Source organism: Nicotiana tabacum, chromosome 17 (genome assembly GCF_000715075.1).
Source record: "Nicotiana tabacum cultivar K326 chromosome 17, ASM71507v2, whole genome shotgun sequence".
Lineage (NCBI taxonomy): Eukaryota > Viridiplantae > Streptophyta > Magnoliopsida > Solanales > Solanaceae > Nicotiana > Nicotiana tabacum.
The window spans coordinates 39750901-39763855 of record NC_134096.1 but is presented as its reverse complement, the minus strand read 5'-3'; the positions used below and the strand labels follow the sequence as shown (position 1 = coordinate 39763855).

At 42.6% G+C, this 12955-nt stretch overlaps 2 protein-coding genes across 2 annotated transcripts; both read right to left on the bottom strand.

Moving 5' to 3' along the window:
• Nucleotides 1-3375: 3375 nt before the first annotated feature.
• On the bottom strand, nt 3376-4680 carry LOC142171792 (uncharacterized). The gene is made up of 2 exons (XM_075235496.1): nt 4648-4680; nt 3376-4563 (listed from the first exon to the last, which is right to left on the bottom strand). Exons 1-2 carry the CDS (start codon nt 4678-4680, stop codon nt 3376-3378), a joined length of 1221 nt encoding a protein of 406 aa, XP_075091597.1.
• Nucleotides 4681-4795: 115 nt separating this feature from the next.
• LOC142171791 (uncharacterized) lies at nt 4796-5491 on the bottom strand. The gene has a single exon (XM_075235495.1). The coding sequence runs from the start codon at nt 5489-5491 to the stop codon at nt 4796-4798; it is 696 nt and encodes a 231-aa protein (XP_075091596.1).
• Nucleotides 5492-12955: the final 7464 nt, after the last annotated feature.

Here is a 12955-nt window from a genome sequence, read left to right as displayed (position 1 = left end):
CTACCACGGACCTCCAAATCACATTCTGGACGCACTCCTAAGTCCAAAATAACCTAACAGAGCTAACAGAACCATCAAAATTCAAATCCGAGATCGTTTACATATAAGTCAACATCTAGTTGACTTTTCCAACTTAAGTTTCTACTTTAGAGACTAAGTGTCTCAATTCACTTTGAGTTCCTTTCAGACCCGAACCAACTAACCCGATATAACATAATATAGCTGAATAACACCAAAAAAAAGTAGAAATGGGGAAAACGGGGCGATAACTCTGGAAACGACCGGTCGGGTCGTTACATCCTCCCCCTCTTAAACATTCGTTCATCCTCGAACGGGTCTAGAAACATACTTGGAGTATCGAATAGGCGTGGATATCTGCTCCGCATCTCCTGCATGGTCTCCCAAGTGGCCTCCTCCACAGGCTGACCTCTCCATTGCACCTTCACTGAAGTTATATCCTTTGACTTCAACCTTCGAACCTGCCGATCCAAAGTAGCCACCGGCTTCACATCATAAGTCATATCACCCTCCAACTGAACCGTGCTGAAATCCAAAACATGGGACGGATCTCCATTATACTTCCAGAGCATGGAAACATGAAACACTGGATGCACACTAGACAAGCTGGTTGGCAAGGCAAGCTTATAAGCCATATCCCCTATTCTCTGAAGCACCTCAAAAGGCTCAATGAACCGGGGGCTCAACTTGCCCCTCTTCCCAAACCTCATAACACCCTTCATGGGTGATACCTTCAGCAAGACCTTCTCCCCAAGCATAAAAGACACATCACGAACCTTCCTATCCGTGTGGCTCTTCTGCCTAGACTGTGCCGTGCGAAGCCGCTCCTGAATCAATTTCACCTTATCTAATGCGTCTTAAACCAAGTCTGTACCTAAGACCTAGCCTCACCCGGCTCAAACCATCCAATCAAAGATCTACATCTCCTCCCATACAAAGCCTTGTACGGAGCCATCTGAATGCTCGACTGATAACTATTGTTATATGCAAACTCCGCGAGTGGCAGAAACTGGTCCTATGAACCCCCAAAGTCAATGACACAAGCACACAACATATCCTCCAATATCTGAATAGTACGCTCGGACTGCCCGTCCGTCTGAGGGTGAAAAGTTGTGCTTAACTCAACCTGAGTACCCAACTCTCGCTGCACGGCCCTCCAAAACTGCGATGTGAACTGAGTACCCCTATCTGAAATGATGGAAACTGGGACGCCATGCAGGCGAACGATCTCTCGAATGTAAATTTTAGCCAACCGCTCTGAAGAGTAAGTAGTACCAACTGGAATGAAGTGCGCGAACTTGGTTAGCCGATCCACAATAACCCAAATAGCGTCAAACTTCCTCGAAGTCCGTGGAAGCCCAACTAAAAAGTCCATAGTTATCCGCTCCCACTTCCACTCTGGGATCTCTAATCTCTGAAGCAAGCCGCCCGGTCTCTGATGCTCATACTTAACTTGCTGACAGTTGAGACACCGAGCCACAAACCCAACTATATCCTTCTTCATCTGCCTCCACCAATAGTGCTGCCTCAAATCCTGGTACATTTTTGCGGCACCCGGATGGATGGAATACCGCGAGCTGTGGGCCTCCTCAAGAATCAACTCTCGAAGCCCATCTACATTAGGCACCTATATTTGGCCCTGCATTCTCAGCACGCCGTCATCACCAATAGTCACATCCCTAGCATCACCTCTCTGAACCATGTCCTGAAGAACGAGCAAGTGGGGGTCATCATACTAACGCTCCCTGATACGGTCATAAAGAGAAGACCTGGAGACCACACAAGCCAATACCCGGCTACGCTCCGAAATATCTAATCTGACAAGCTGGCCTGCTACGGTCTGAACATCCAATGCCAAAGGTCTCTCTGTTGCTGGAAGATATGCTAAACTTCCCAAACTCTCTGCCCGGCGACTCAAAGCATCGGCCACCACATTGGCCTTCCCCGGATGGTACAAAATAGTGATATCATAGTCCTTAAGAAGCTCCAACCATCTCCGTTGACACAAATTAAGATCCTTCTGCTTTAACAGATACTACAGACTCCGGTGATCAGTATAGATCTCACAATGAACCCCATACAAATAATGACGCCAAATCTTCAAGGCGTGAACAATGGTTGCTAACTCAAGATCATGGACAAGATAGTTCTTCTCATGGGTCTTCAACTGGCGCGAGGCATAGGCAATCGCCCTACCCTCCTGCATCAAAACACAACCAATGCCTATCTTCGAGGCATCACAATACACAGTGTAAGAACCTGAAGCTGATGGCAGAACTAAAACTGGAGATGTGGTCAAAGCAGTCTTGAGCTTCTGAAAGCTCTCCTTACATTCATCCGACCACCTGAATGGAGCACCCTTTTGGGTCAATTTGGTCAAGGGCGATGCAATAGATGAAAATCCCTCTACAAAGCGACGATAATAACCCGCCAAACCAAGAAAGATCCTAATCTCTGTGGTTGAGGACGGTCTAGGCCAACTCTGCACCGCCTTTATCTTCTTCAGATCCACCTGAATACCCTCGCTGGACACCACGTGCCCCAAGAATGCTACTGAACTGAGCCAAAACTCACATTTGAAGAACTTTGCATAAAGCTTCTCCTCCCTCAATCTCTGTAATGCAATCTTCAAATGCTGAGCGTGCTCCTCCTGGCTACGAGAGTACACCAGGATGTCATCAATGAATACCACAACGAATTAGTCCAAATAGGGCTGAAATACACTGTTCATCAAATGCATGAATGCTGTTGCAGCATTGGTCAGCCCAAAGGACATCACCAAGAACTCATAATGGCCATATCGGGTTCTGAAAGCTGTTTTGAGAATATTTGAATCCCGAATCTTCAGCTGGTGATAACCGGACCTCAAATCAATCTTGGAGAACACCCTCGCTCCCTGAAGATGGTCGAATAAATCATCAATGCGAGGCAAAGGATACTTATTCTTGACTGTGACCTTGTTCAACTGCCTGTAATCAATACACATTCTCATGGAACCATCCTTCTTCTTCACAAATAGAACCGGTGCACCCCAAGGTGACACACTAGGCCGAATGAACCCCTTATCAAGGAGTTCCTGAAGTTGTTCTTTCAATTCCTTCAACTCCGTCGGTTCCATACGATACGGTGGAATAAAAATGGGCTGAGTGTCTGGTACCAAATTAATACCAAAGTCAATATCCCTATCGGCAGAGGCGGATCCAGAAATTTAATTTTATGGGTTCAAGATTTAGACTCTAGGATATACCTCAAGGTACTATACAATAATAACCGAATGAAATACGAACAATGATATTTAATATATATGTAACAAGTACCGAACCATCTAACGTAATATATGTTCAATAAATATCACCATTACAATTGTACCCGACGGGTTGTCATGTTTTGAAAACGACCAATAATCGCATCATTAGGTACACTTTCAAATACTTCATCTTCTATATAACAAACTAAATAGTCATTCAAAAATTCATCACCAATTCTGCTACGCAAGTCATTTTTGATGTACTTCATTGAAGAAAAAGCTCTTTCTACTATTGCAGTAGCGACAGACAATATCATACTTAACTTCACAAGCAAAAACACAAGTCTCCAAGTCTTGTACAAATCTGTTTCAACTAATGTTTCTGAAAGATCTCCAAGTCCTTTCAAGTTAGACAAATCATTGTCTTCTTTCACAAAGAGAATATAGTTGTCAAGCTCGTAACTGAGATCTTCAAGCTTTGAACCACTAAACTCATGAGGATAAAGTGTAGCAAGTTTCATAATTCTGTCTTTATCATAATTTGCAAAAGAATTATCCGGACTCAAACTAGCCATACCAAGAAGTAGATTACTATTCACCGCATCAAAACGACTGTTAAGCTCCGAAAGTTGCAAATCAATAACAGTATTAAAAACTTCGACACGCAAATGATGAGAATATGTAACACTTGAACTCCTACGCTTTGACTTTCCAAGATGATAGTTCTTATCCATTTTAGGGATCACAATATCATGCTTGGAACAAAATGAAGAGGCGTCATCTATCAATGATTCCCATTTAGATTCTCTCATCACTTGCAATTGCCTCTTGGCGAAACCAACAAGCTTCATAGCATTTACAATATCCTGATCTTTTCTTTGCAAAGCTATATTCAAATCATTTGTGATTGCTAATAATTTTAACATCAAATGTATCATATGCACAAACTCAAAAGATCTTATGTCATTCACTAGACTTTTTGCCACTGATCTCTCAAGATAATTTACATCCTCACTTGCAAGAAACTCAAGCACATTAATGATTGATGAGAATAATGCAATAAAGTTACTCACTGTCTTAAAATTAGAACCCCAACGGGTATCACCTGGCCTTTGGAGTCCAAGTTCTTGATTTAGTCCACTTCCTGTATGAACTTCACCAAGCACTTGTAGCTCCTCTAGTTTTTTTTCCTGATCCTCTCGTAGCATATTCCTACGCTTAAAAGAACTTCCAACAATATTCAAGACATTAGCAACAATATCAAAAAATTGATCTACATCATAATGTTTTTTTTGCAACTACAAGAGTCAATTGCAATTGATGGGCAAAGCAATGTATACAATATGCCGAAGGATTATCTTTCAGAATTAAAATTTTAAGACCATTGATTTCTCCTTGCATGTTACTAGCTCCATCATAACCTTGTCCCCGTATTTGAGATGGACTCAATGAGTGCTCTAAAAGCAAATCATAGATTGCTTTTTGTAATGACGATGAAGTTGTTTTTTTAACATGAACAATACTAAGAAATCACTCAATAGGTTTTCCCTCTTTGTTGACATACCACAGAACAAGAGCCATTTGTTCCTTATGAGAGACGTCCTTAGATTCATCAACCAAAATTCCAAAATAATCTCCATTTAAATCTTCAACTATTGCTTTAATTATTTCTTTCGCACAAGCATTAACGATCTCTTTTTGGATATTTGGAGCAATCATCATGTTATTTTGTGGAGCACTTTGTAGCGCAACTTTTTTCACTTCATCATCCCTATATGCATACCATTGTAAGAGTTCTACAAAGTTTCCTCGTTTAATAGAAGTTTCACCTTCATCGTGGCCCCGGAAAGACATTCCTTGTTTTAAAAGAAATTTTGCCACATCAATCGAAGCATTCAACCGAACTCGATAATCACTTTTAATTTTTTCAGATTGCTTGTCAAAAGAGGTTAGAATTGATTGCTCTTGATTAATTAAATCTCTAATCATCATAAAACATCTATTGTGAAGACTATTCACCTCTCCAATATGTGTGTTAAGCCTTTCTGTAGCTTTATTCCAAGCTCTAAAACCATTCTTTGTGAAAGAATCCCCAACTTTTCCATGTCCTCCATGCTCATTTTTAAACAAGTAACAACATAAGCAAAATATTGCATCAACTTTAACACTATATTCTAACCATCCAGAGTATGAAGTGTTAAACCATTCAAGATTAAATTGACGCATAAATCCACCAAAATCTCTTTTTGGAAAACTACAATTACGAGGTTGACAAGGTCCTTGTTGAATATAATATCTTCTCACTCAGTCACGTAAATTCGGAGGATACTCTGAAATTTGCTTTCTTTCTGCGGGATCAGGTTCAAGATTCAAATTCAACATTTTCTCTTTGTTTGATACCGCCGAAGGATTGATATTGTCATGAATAATTGGACATGGAGAAGAACTCGGCGTAGGAGGACTAGAACCAGAACCAGAACTTTGAGGAGTTGGAATAGCCTTGAAAATTTTCGTGATCATATCCACACTCACTAAAAAGATCCTAAAAATCACAACAACAACAAAATTACACTTCAAGGTGTAATTGAAACTTAATCCAACCAAATTAATATTTCAACAACTTAAGTACTTATGAAGTTGGAGTTAATATGATACAATATCCCTAGGCCTAAAAGTAAGATTAGTTTAGGAAAGGATTGACTAGTAATTAAGTTGATATAAAAAGTTAAATTTAAATTCATTAATTTACTTAAAGTTTAATTATTATTTGAATTATTATATATTAAACTTCCCAATGTAAGGTTCACACTTCACACCCTTTCTGTAGTACATAGAGCAGTATTTTCTTAGGAGACAAGTCGAATCAAGACAAAACCCATCAATACAAAGCAATCTTATCATCTCTCTATTCCTTATTTCTCTAACTATTTTCTATAAAAATAAGCTGAAGCCTGAACTGCTTTGTGAAAAGAAAAAAAACAAAATCAAAAGTCAAAACACATCCTTTTGGGTGAAGTTTTGTTCTGATAGTGCGTTTCTTATATGGAACCAAAATGCAAGAACCAAGAACAGCAGTGGCAAATCTTGTAACTTATAATTAATAAATATTATTGCATTATTATTGACAAAGAGCAATAGAGGCATACCAGCAAAACTAAAGAAGAGGATTGATTGCAGACTTGCAGTTTATGTCCAAGAAGAACTGAAGAAGAGCCTTTGGTTTGATTCTTTTGAAACCCTAGCTTTAAAAATTTGGGAATCGTTAACCTTCTGAAAAATGACAGGTTTTGATCTCTTAAAGTTTTGTGAAGACCAACTTTTTTATAATTATTAAAAAGCCCCACAAGTTAATGAAGTACACATTAAAGAATAAAATTAATTAGGTGGTCCTCATCTTTTAAAGATAAGAAACGGACCTCTTTAAATGGGAAGGGGCAAAAAAAACCCATAAGTAACAAAGAAGTCAAACAGTAACTTAAATAAAATTGCAATAAAAGTTGTGTACACAGAGATTCGAACTCAAGTCTTCTCGCAATAAGTGGAACTTCGCCCATCAGTTTTACCACTGAACCCATAGCCTCATTTAGTCTATGGGTTCAAACACTAATATATGATCATATTTTAGTAATTTTGCACAGTATATTCTCGGATTTTGTCGAAAGTTATGGGTTCAATTGAACCCGTATCCATAACACTAGATCCGCCCATGCCTGTCAGGCGGCATGTCCGGTAGGTCTACAGGAAACACATCCAGAAAATCACGTACCACCGGAACAAAATCAATGACAGGAGTATCTGTACTAACATCCCTCACAAAAGCCAAATAAGATAGGCAACCCTTCTCAACCATGCGTTGGGGCTTCAAATATGAAATCACCCTACTTGGTACATGACAGAACCGCTCCCCTCAACCCTCGGAATTCCCGGCATAGCCAACATCACCGTCTTAGCGTGATAATCTAGAATAGCATGACATGGAGATAATCAATACATACCCAATATCACGTCAAAGTCAACCATACTGAGCAACAATAGATCTACTCGGGTCTCCAGACCCCCAATAGTCACCACACATGACCGATATATGCGGTCCACAATAATAGTATTGCCCACAGGAGTAGATACATGTATAGATGAAACTAAGGACTCACGGGCCATATCCAGAAAATGGGCGAAATACGAGGAAACATATGAATACGTGGAACCAGGGTCAAATAATACTAAGTCATCTCTGTGGCAAACTAAGACAATACCTGTAATCACAACATCTGAAGCAATAACATCTGGTCTGGCAGGGAGAGCATAGAAATAGGCCTGACCACCCCCTGATCTGCCTCCCCCTCTAGGGCGACCCCTAGCTGACTAACCTCCACTCCGAGCTGACTGGGCGGGTGGTGAGGTAACTGGTGTTGTAGTCGGAGGCTGACTCCTCTGCTGAGATAGACCTCTGTGATGACGAGGACACTGCCTCCACATATGCCCCAGCTCCCCACGCTCAAAACAACTCCCTGGGGTTGGCGACGGAAATTGAAGGGAACCCCTAGCACCAGGATGACTAGTAGAAGAACCTAGCATGGAAGAGCCCTGAATAGGTGGAGCACGGGTCGAACTCTGAACTGGAAGGGCACTAAGTGATAAATGGCCCTGATGAGAACTGTGAGAACCATGGCCAGATGATGCACCCCGATGAAATGGCCGAACTGACTGAACCTGTCTGAAATGACGACCTTTACCGTGTTGGAACTGACCCCCAAAAGGAGCACCACTGAATCCACCCTGACCACGAGGCCTCTTGGCTGCCCTCTCAACCCTCTCCTAACCGCGAACCATCTTAATCTGCCGAGCAATGTCGACAACCTCATCAAAGTTAGCACCTGAAACCCGCTCCCTGGTCATGAGAAACGGTAGCTGATAAGTGAGGCCATCAATAAACCTCATGATCCTCTTTCTGTCCGTGGGAACCAACCAGATAGATGACGGGCCAACTCGGTGTACCGCATCTCATACTGCGTCACAGACATATCACCCTGGCGGAGCTGCTCAAACTGTCTACGCAGCTCCTCTCTGCGGGATCGAGGCACGAACTTCTCCAAAAAGACCACGGAGAACAGCTGCCAAGTAAGGGGTGCTGCGCTAACAGGCCTGCACCTCTCGTAAGTCTCCCGCCATCTGAGTACAGTCCCAGAAAACTGAAAGGTAGTGAATGAGACCCCACAAGTCTCCAAAATACCAGCAGTACGGAGTATTCTCTGACATCTGTCCAAAAAGTCTTGAGCATTCTCTCTCTCTATGCCACTGAAAGGTGGTGGCTGAAGTCTCCCAAACCTTTCCAACCTACATTGATCATCCTCAGGCATGGCAGGAACCACATAATCTTGAGCAACAACAACTGGCTGGGCTGGTGGTGCCTCCGGTGTCTGAAGTCCCTGAATAACCTGCTAGGGTGTTCGAGCGACGTGAGTCTGAGTGCCTCCCCTGGCCTGAGAAGTGGTTGCGGCCGTCGAAATAGAGACCGCCTGAGCAAGGCCAGTACACGCTGTCAGAAACTCAGAATCTAAGCTAGGGCCTCCTGAAGGCCTGGAATCACAATAGGCACATGTGGTGCCTGCGCTAGTGCATCAACAACTGGAACTTGGTCCTGATTTGTGACAACCGATGGATCTGTAGGTACTACCCCAACTGTTGTACGGGCTGCACCTCTGCCCCTACCACGGCCTCTACCGCGGCCTCAGCCTCTCGCGGCCCTGGCTGGTGGTACTGGTGGCTGGCCCTCCTGACCGGTAGTACGAGTCATCACCATCTGTGAGAGAATGAAACAACATATGTTTAGTTACTAGAATCAACATATTCGCATGACAAGAATTCAAGAATGTGGAGTTTCCTAAAGGTTTTGCAGCCTCTCGAAGATAAGTACAGACGTCTCTGTACCGATTCGCAAGACTCTACTAAACCCGCTCATGACTCATGAGACCTATGTAACCTAGGCTTTGATACCAATCTATCACAACTCAAAACTAACCCCTGTCGTGATGGCGCCTATCGTGGAACTAGGCAAACCGACTCATTTCCAAAACAAATCGATATTTTCATTTTAAAGATAATTTCAAGGTTATTTAACATAAAACCTCCATTTAAAGAGTTCAAATCAATGAAAAATAGAAGTGCGGAAAAGAAAAGCCCGACATCGGGGTGTCACTAGTCATGAGCATATACTACAATCTGTCTAACAATATCAAGGCTAACTCAGCCCGAAGAATAGCTAAATACAACTAGAGGAAGATCAGAGAGAGAAGAGCAGGGATTGCGATCACCAAACAGCTACCTTGCTATCTCCAATAAAATTTGCAACCAGAACACTCAATAACCGCTACCGTGTCCAGCTACACCTGAATCTGCACACAAGGTGCATGGAGTAACGTGACTACGCCAACTCAGTAAGTAACAACAATAAATAAAGACTGAGCAGTAGTGACGAGCAATAAAGCATATAACGTTCATATAAGGAAATCTTAGTAAAATACCACATGCTTTTTAAAAATCAGGATTTGAATCAAATTATCCAGTTTAAACCCAGTTCCAGTAAAAATCATTTAAAGACATTTTTCCAACAGTTTTTCAAACAAAGGCTCAATGCAAAGGTGAGCAAAAATGATGAAATCATAAACAGCTCCTCGGGAAAAACATCACTCATATATAGCCCCTCGGGCAAACCTCATAATCACTCTTGCTACTCGGGCATACCTCATAATCACTCATGCATCCCAGTCACTCGGCACTCACACTCAGTAGGTACCTGCGCTCACTGGGGGTGTGTACAGACTCCGGAGGGGCTCCTTCAACCCAAGTACTATAATCTGCACGGACAACTCACGTGCGATAATAATAAAGTATGATGCAGGCGGGCAGCCCCGATCCACACTCATCCTCACCAATCAGGCCCTCGGCCACACTTAGTAATAAGTATGCTGCAGGCGGGCAGCCCTGATCCACACTCATCCTCACAAATCAGGCCCTCGGCCTTACTTAGTCATAAGTATCTCAAGCCTCTCGGGCATTTCAGTAAAACAGGGCATTCGTCACAAAACATTTATATGCATCAAAATAGAGTCATAAACAAGTATAAACATGATTGAGTATAGATTTTCAATCGAAAACAATGAGAGGATGGTAAACAAGTATAAACATGATTGAGTATAGATTTTCAATCGAAAACAATGAGAGGATGGTAAGAAACAGTCCCTAAGGGTCCAAACAGCATTGGCGCAAGGCCCAAACATGGCATTCAGCCCAATTTACAGAAATTCTTTCGAAAACATATAAGTATCATATGGTTTCAACAAAGTATGCAACTTTACAGTTGCTACGGGACGGACCAAGTCACAAATCCCCAACAGTGCACGCCCACACACCCATCACCTAGCATGTGCGTCACTAAAAATAGTAGAATGATACAAAATCCGGAGTTTCATACCCTCAGGACTAGATTTACAATCGTTACTTACCTCAAACCGGTCAAATCTCTACCCCGCAATGATCTTGCCTCTGGACTCGGCCTCCAAATGCTCCGAATATATTCACAATCAGTACAATACCATCAATACGCGCTAATGGAATGAATTCCACAAGCAAAACTACAAAATTAGACCAAAACCCGAAATTGGCTCAAACTCGCCCCCCGGGCTCACGTCTCGAAATCCAAATTTTTTTACAAAACTAGAAAGCTCATTCACTCAGGAGTCTAACCATGCCAAATTCATCAAAATCTGACATAGTTTGGTCCTTGAAATCCTTAAATTACTCTCCAAAAATTCCAAGCCCTAACCCCTCATTTTCACAAATTACCATGATTAAAACAACGAAAAATCACCATATATACAAGTATTAGGGCTCAAGTAACTTACCTCAACGAAATCCCTTTGATTCCCTATTCAAACCTCTCCCAAAAGCTCCAAACACAGAGTTGAAATTGTGAAGAATGATCAAAATTCGCGAAAGGTTCTATTTATGGTTTCTACCTAGGTTTTTTCGCACCTGCGGCCATTTTCTCATACCCGCGCAACCGCACCTGCGGTCCAAGAAGACGCACCTATGCAACTCACTTAATCACCCAGATTCCGCACCTGCGGACTCGCATCTGCGGTCCCAGGTGCGTATCTGCGAAACCAGTCCAAACTTCTCATCTCCACATCTGCGCTCAAAGCCTCGCACCTGCGGGCTCGTAGATGCGGCCAATTCTTTGCACCTGTGTTCCCAGCCTTGGCCCAGCGTCTTCCTCACCTGCGCACTCCCTACGCGCACCAGCGGCCTCGCACCTGCGACCCTTTCTTCCGCAGGTGCGGAAATAGCAGAAGCAGTAGCTCCAGCTGCAATTTCCAACTTCAACAAATCCGTTAACCACCCGGAATCACCCTGAGGCCCTCGGGACCTCAACCAAAAATACCAACAAGTCATATATCAATATACCAACTTAGTCGAACCTTCGAATCACTCGAAACAACATCAAATCATCAAATTACCGTCGGATTCAAGCCTAAGAACTTCTAAATTTCCAAATTCGGCAACCGATGCCGAAACCAACTAAACCACGTATGAATGACCTCAAATTTTGCGCACACGTCAAAAATGACACTACGAACCTACCCCGATATCAAATTTTCCACTGCCGACTGAAATCGTCAAATTTCCAATTTCGCCAATTCAAGCCTAATTCTACCACGGACCTCCAAATCACATTCCAGACACACTCTTAAGTCCAAAATCACCTAACGTAGCTAACAGAACCATCTGAATTCAAATCCGAGATCGTTTATACATAGGTCAACATCCACTTGACTTTTTCAACTTAAGTTTCTACTTAAGAGACTAAGTGTCTCAATTCACTCCGAGTTCCTTCCGGACCCGAACCAACTAACCCGATATAATATAATATAGCTGAATAATACCAAAAAAAGTAGAAATGGGGAAAACGGGGCTATAACTCTCGAAACAACCGGTCGGGTCGTTACATACGACTACGTTTGCTAACCATTCGGGATATTTTACTTCCCAGATGGATCCTATTTTGAGAATTTTGGCTACCTCGTCGTTGATGAATGCATGTTTTACCTCGGATGGGGCCTTCTCTTTTGTTTTACCGGGCAAAACTTTGGGTCCAAGCTCAGTCGATGTGTAGTGATCTCCGGCGGGATTCCTGTCATATCTAGGTGGGACCAAGCAAAACAATCCATATTATTGATAAGAAATTTAATGAGTTTTTCCCCGAGCTCGGGGGTTAACCCCGTACCCAGGTATACCTTTCGATCGGGTAGATGCTCGATCAGTATGACTTGCTCCAGCTCTTCGACTGTCGATTTGGTGGCGTCGAAATCCTCGGGGATTATGAAAGATCGAGGGGTCCAGTAGTCATCATCCTCATCCGTTCCCTGCTTCTTTGACTGGGTCGAGGCTGGTGGTTGTTGTTGCTATTTAGCTTCCTATTTTCCTTTGGACTCCGATTCCTTTGTTGACGAAAGCGATGATACCGGTATTACTTCGTCGACCGCGAACATATCTTTGGCAGCATAAGGTTCCCCATACACCATTTTTACTCTATCTGGTGTTGGGAACTTCAGCGTTTGGTGAAGGGTTGAGGGGACCGCCCTCATGTTGTAAATCCAGGGTCTTCCGAGTAGTGCGTTGTATCTCATATCG

Excerpts from the sequence above, each read along its gene's own strand:
- LOC142171792 (XM_075235496.1), bottom strand. The coding sequence starts at position 4,680 with ATGGAGCTAGTAACATGCAAGGAGAAATCAATG. Across the intron at positions 4,564-4,647 it reads CATGCAAGGAGAAATCAATG|TTGCAAAAAAAACATTATGA; the intron begins GTCTTAAAATTT and ends TGACTCTTGTAG.
- LOC142171791 (XM_075235495.1), bottom strand. The coding sequence starts at position 5,491 with ATGCGTCAATTTAATCTTGAATGGTTTAACACTTCATACTCTGGATGG.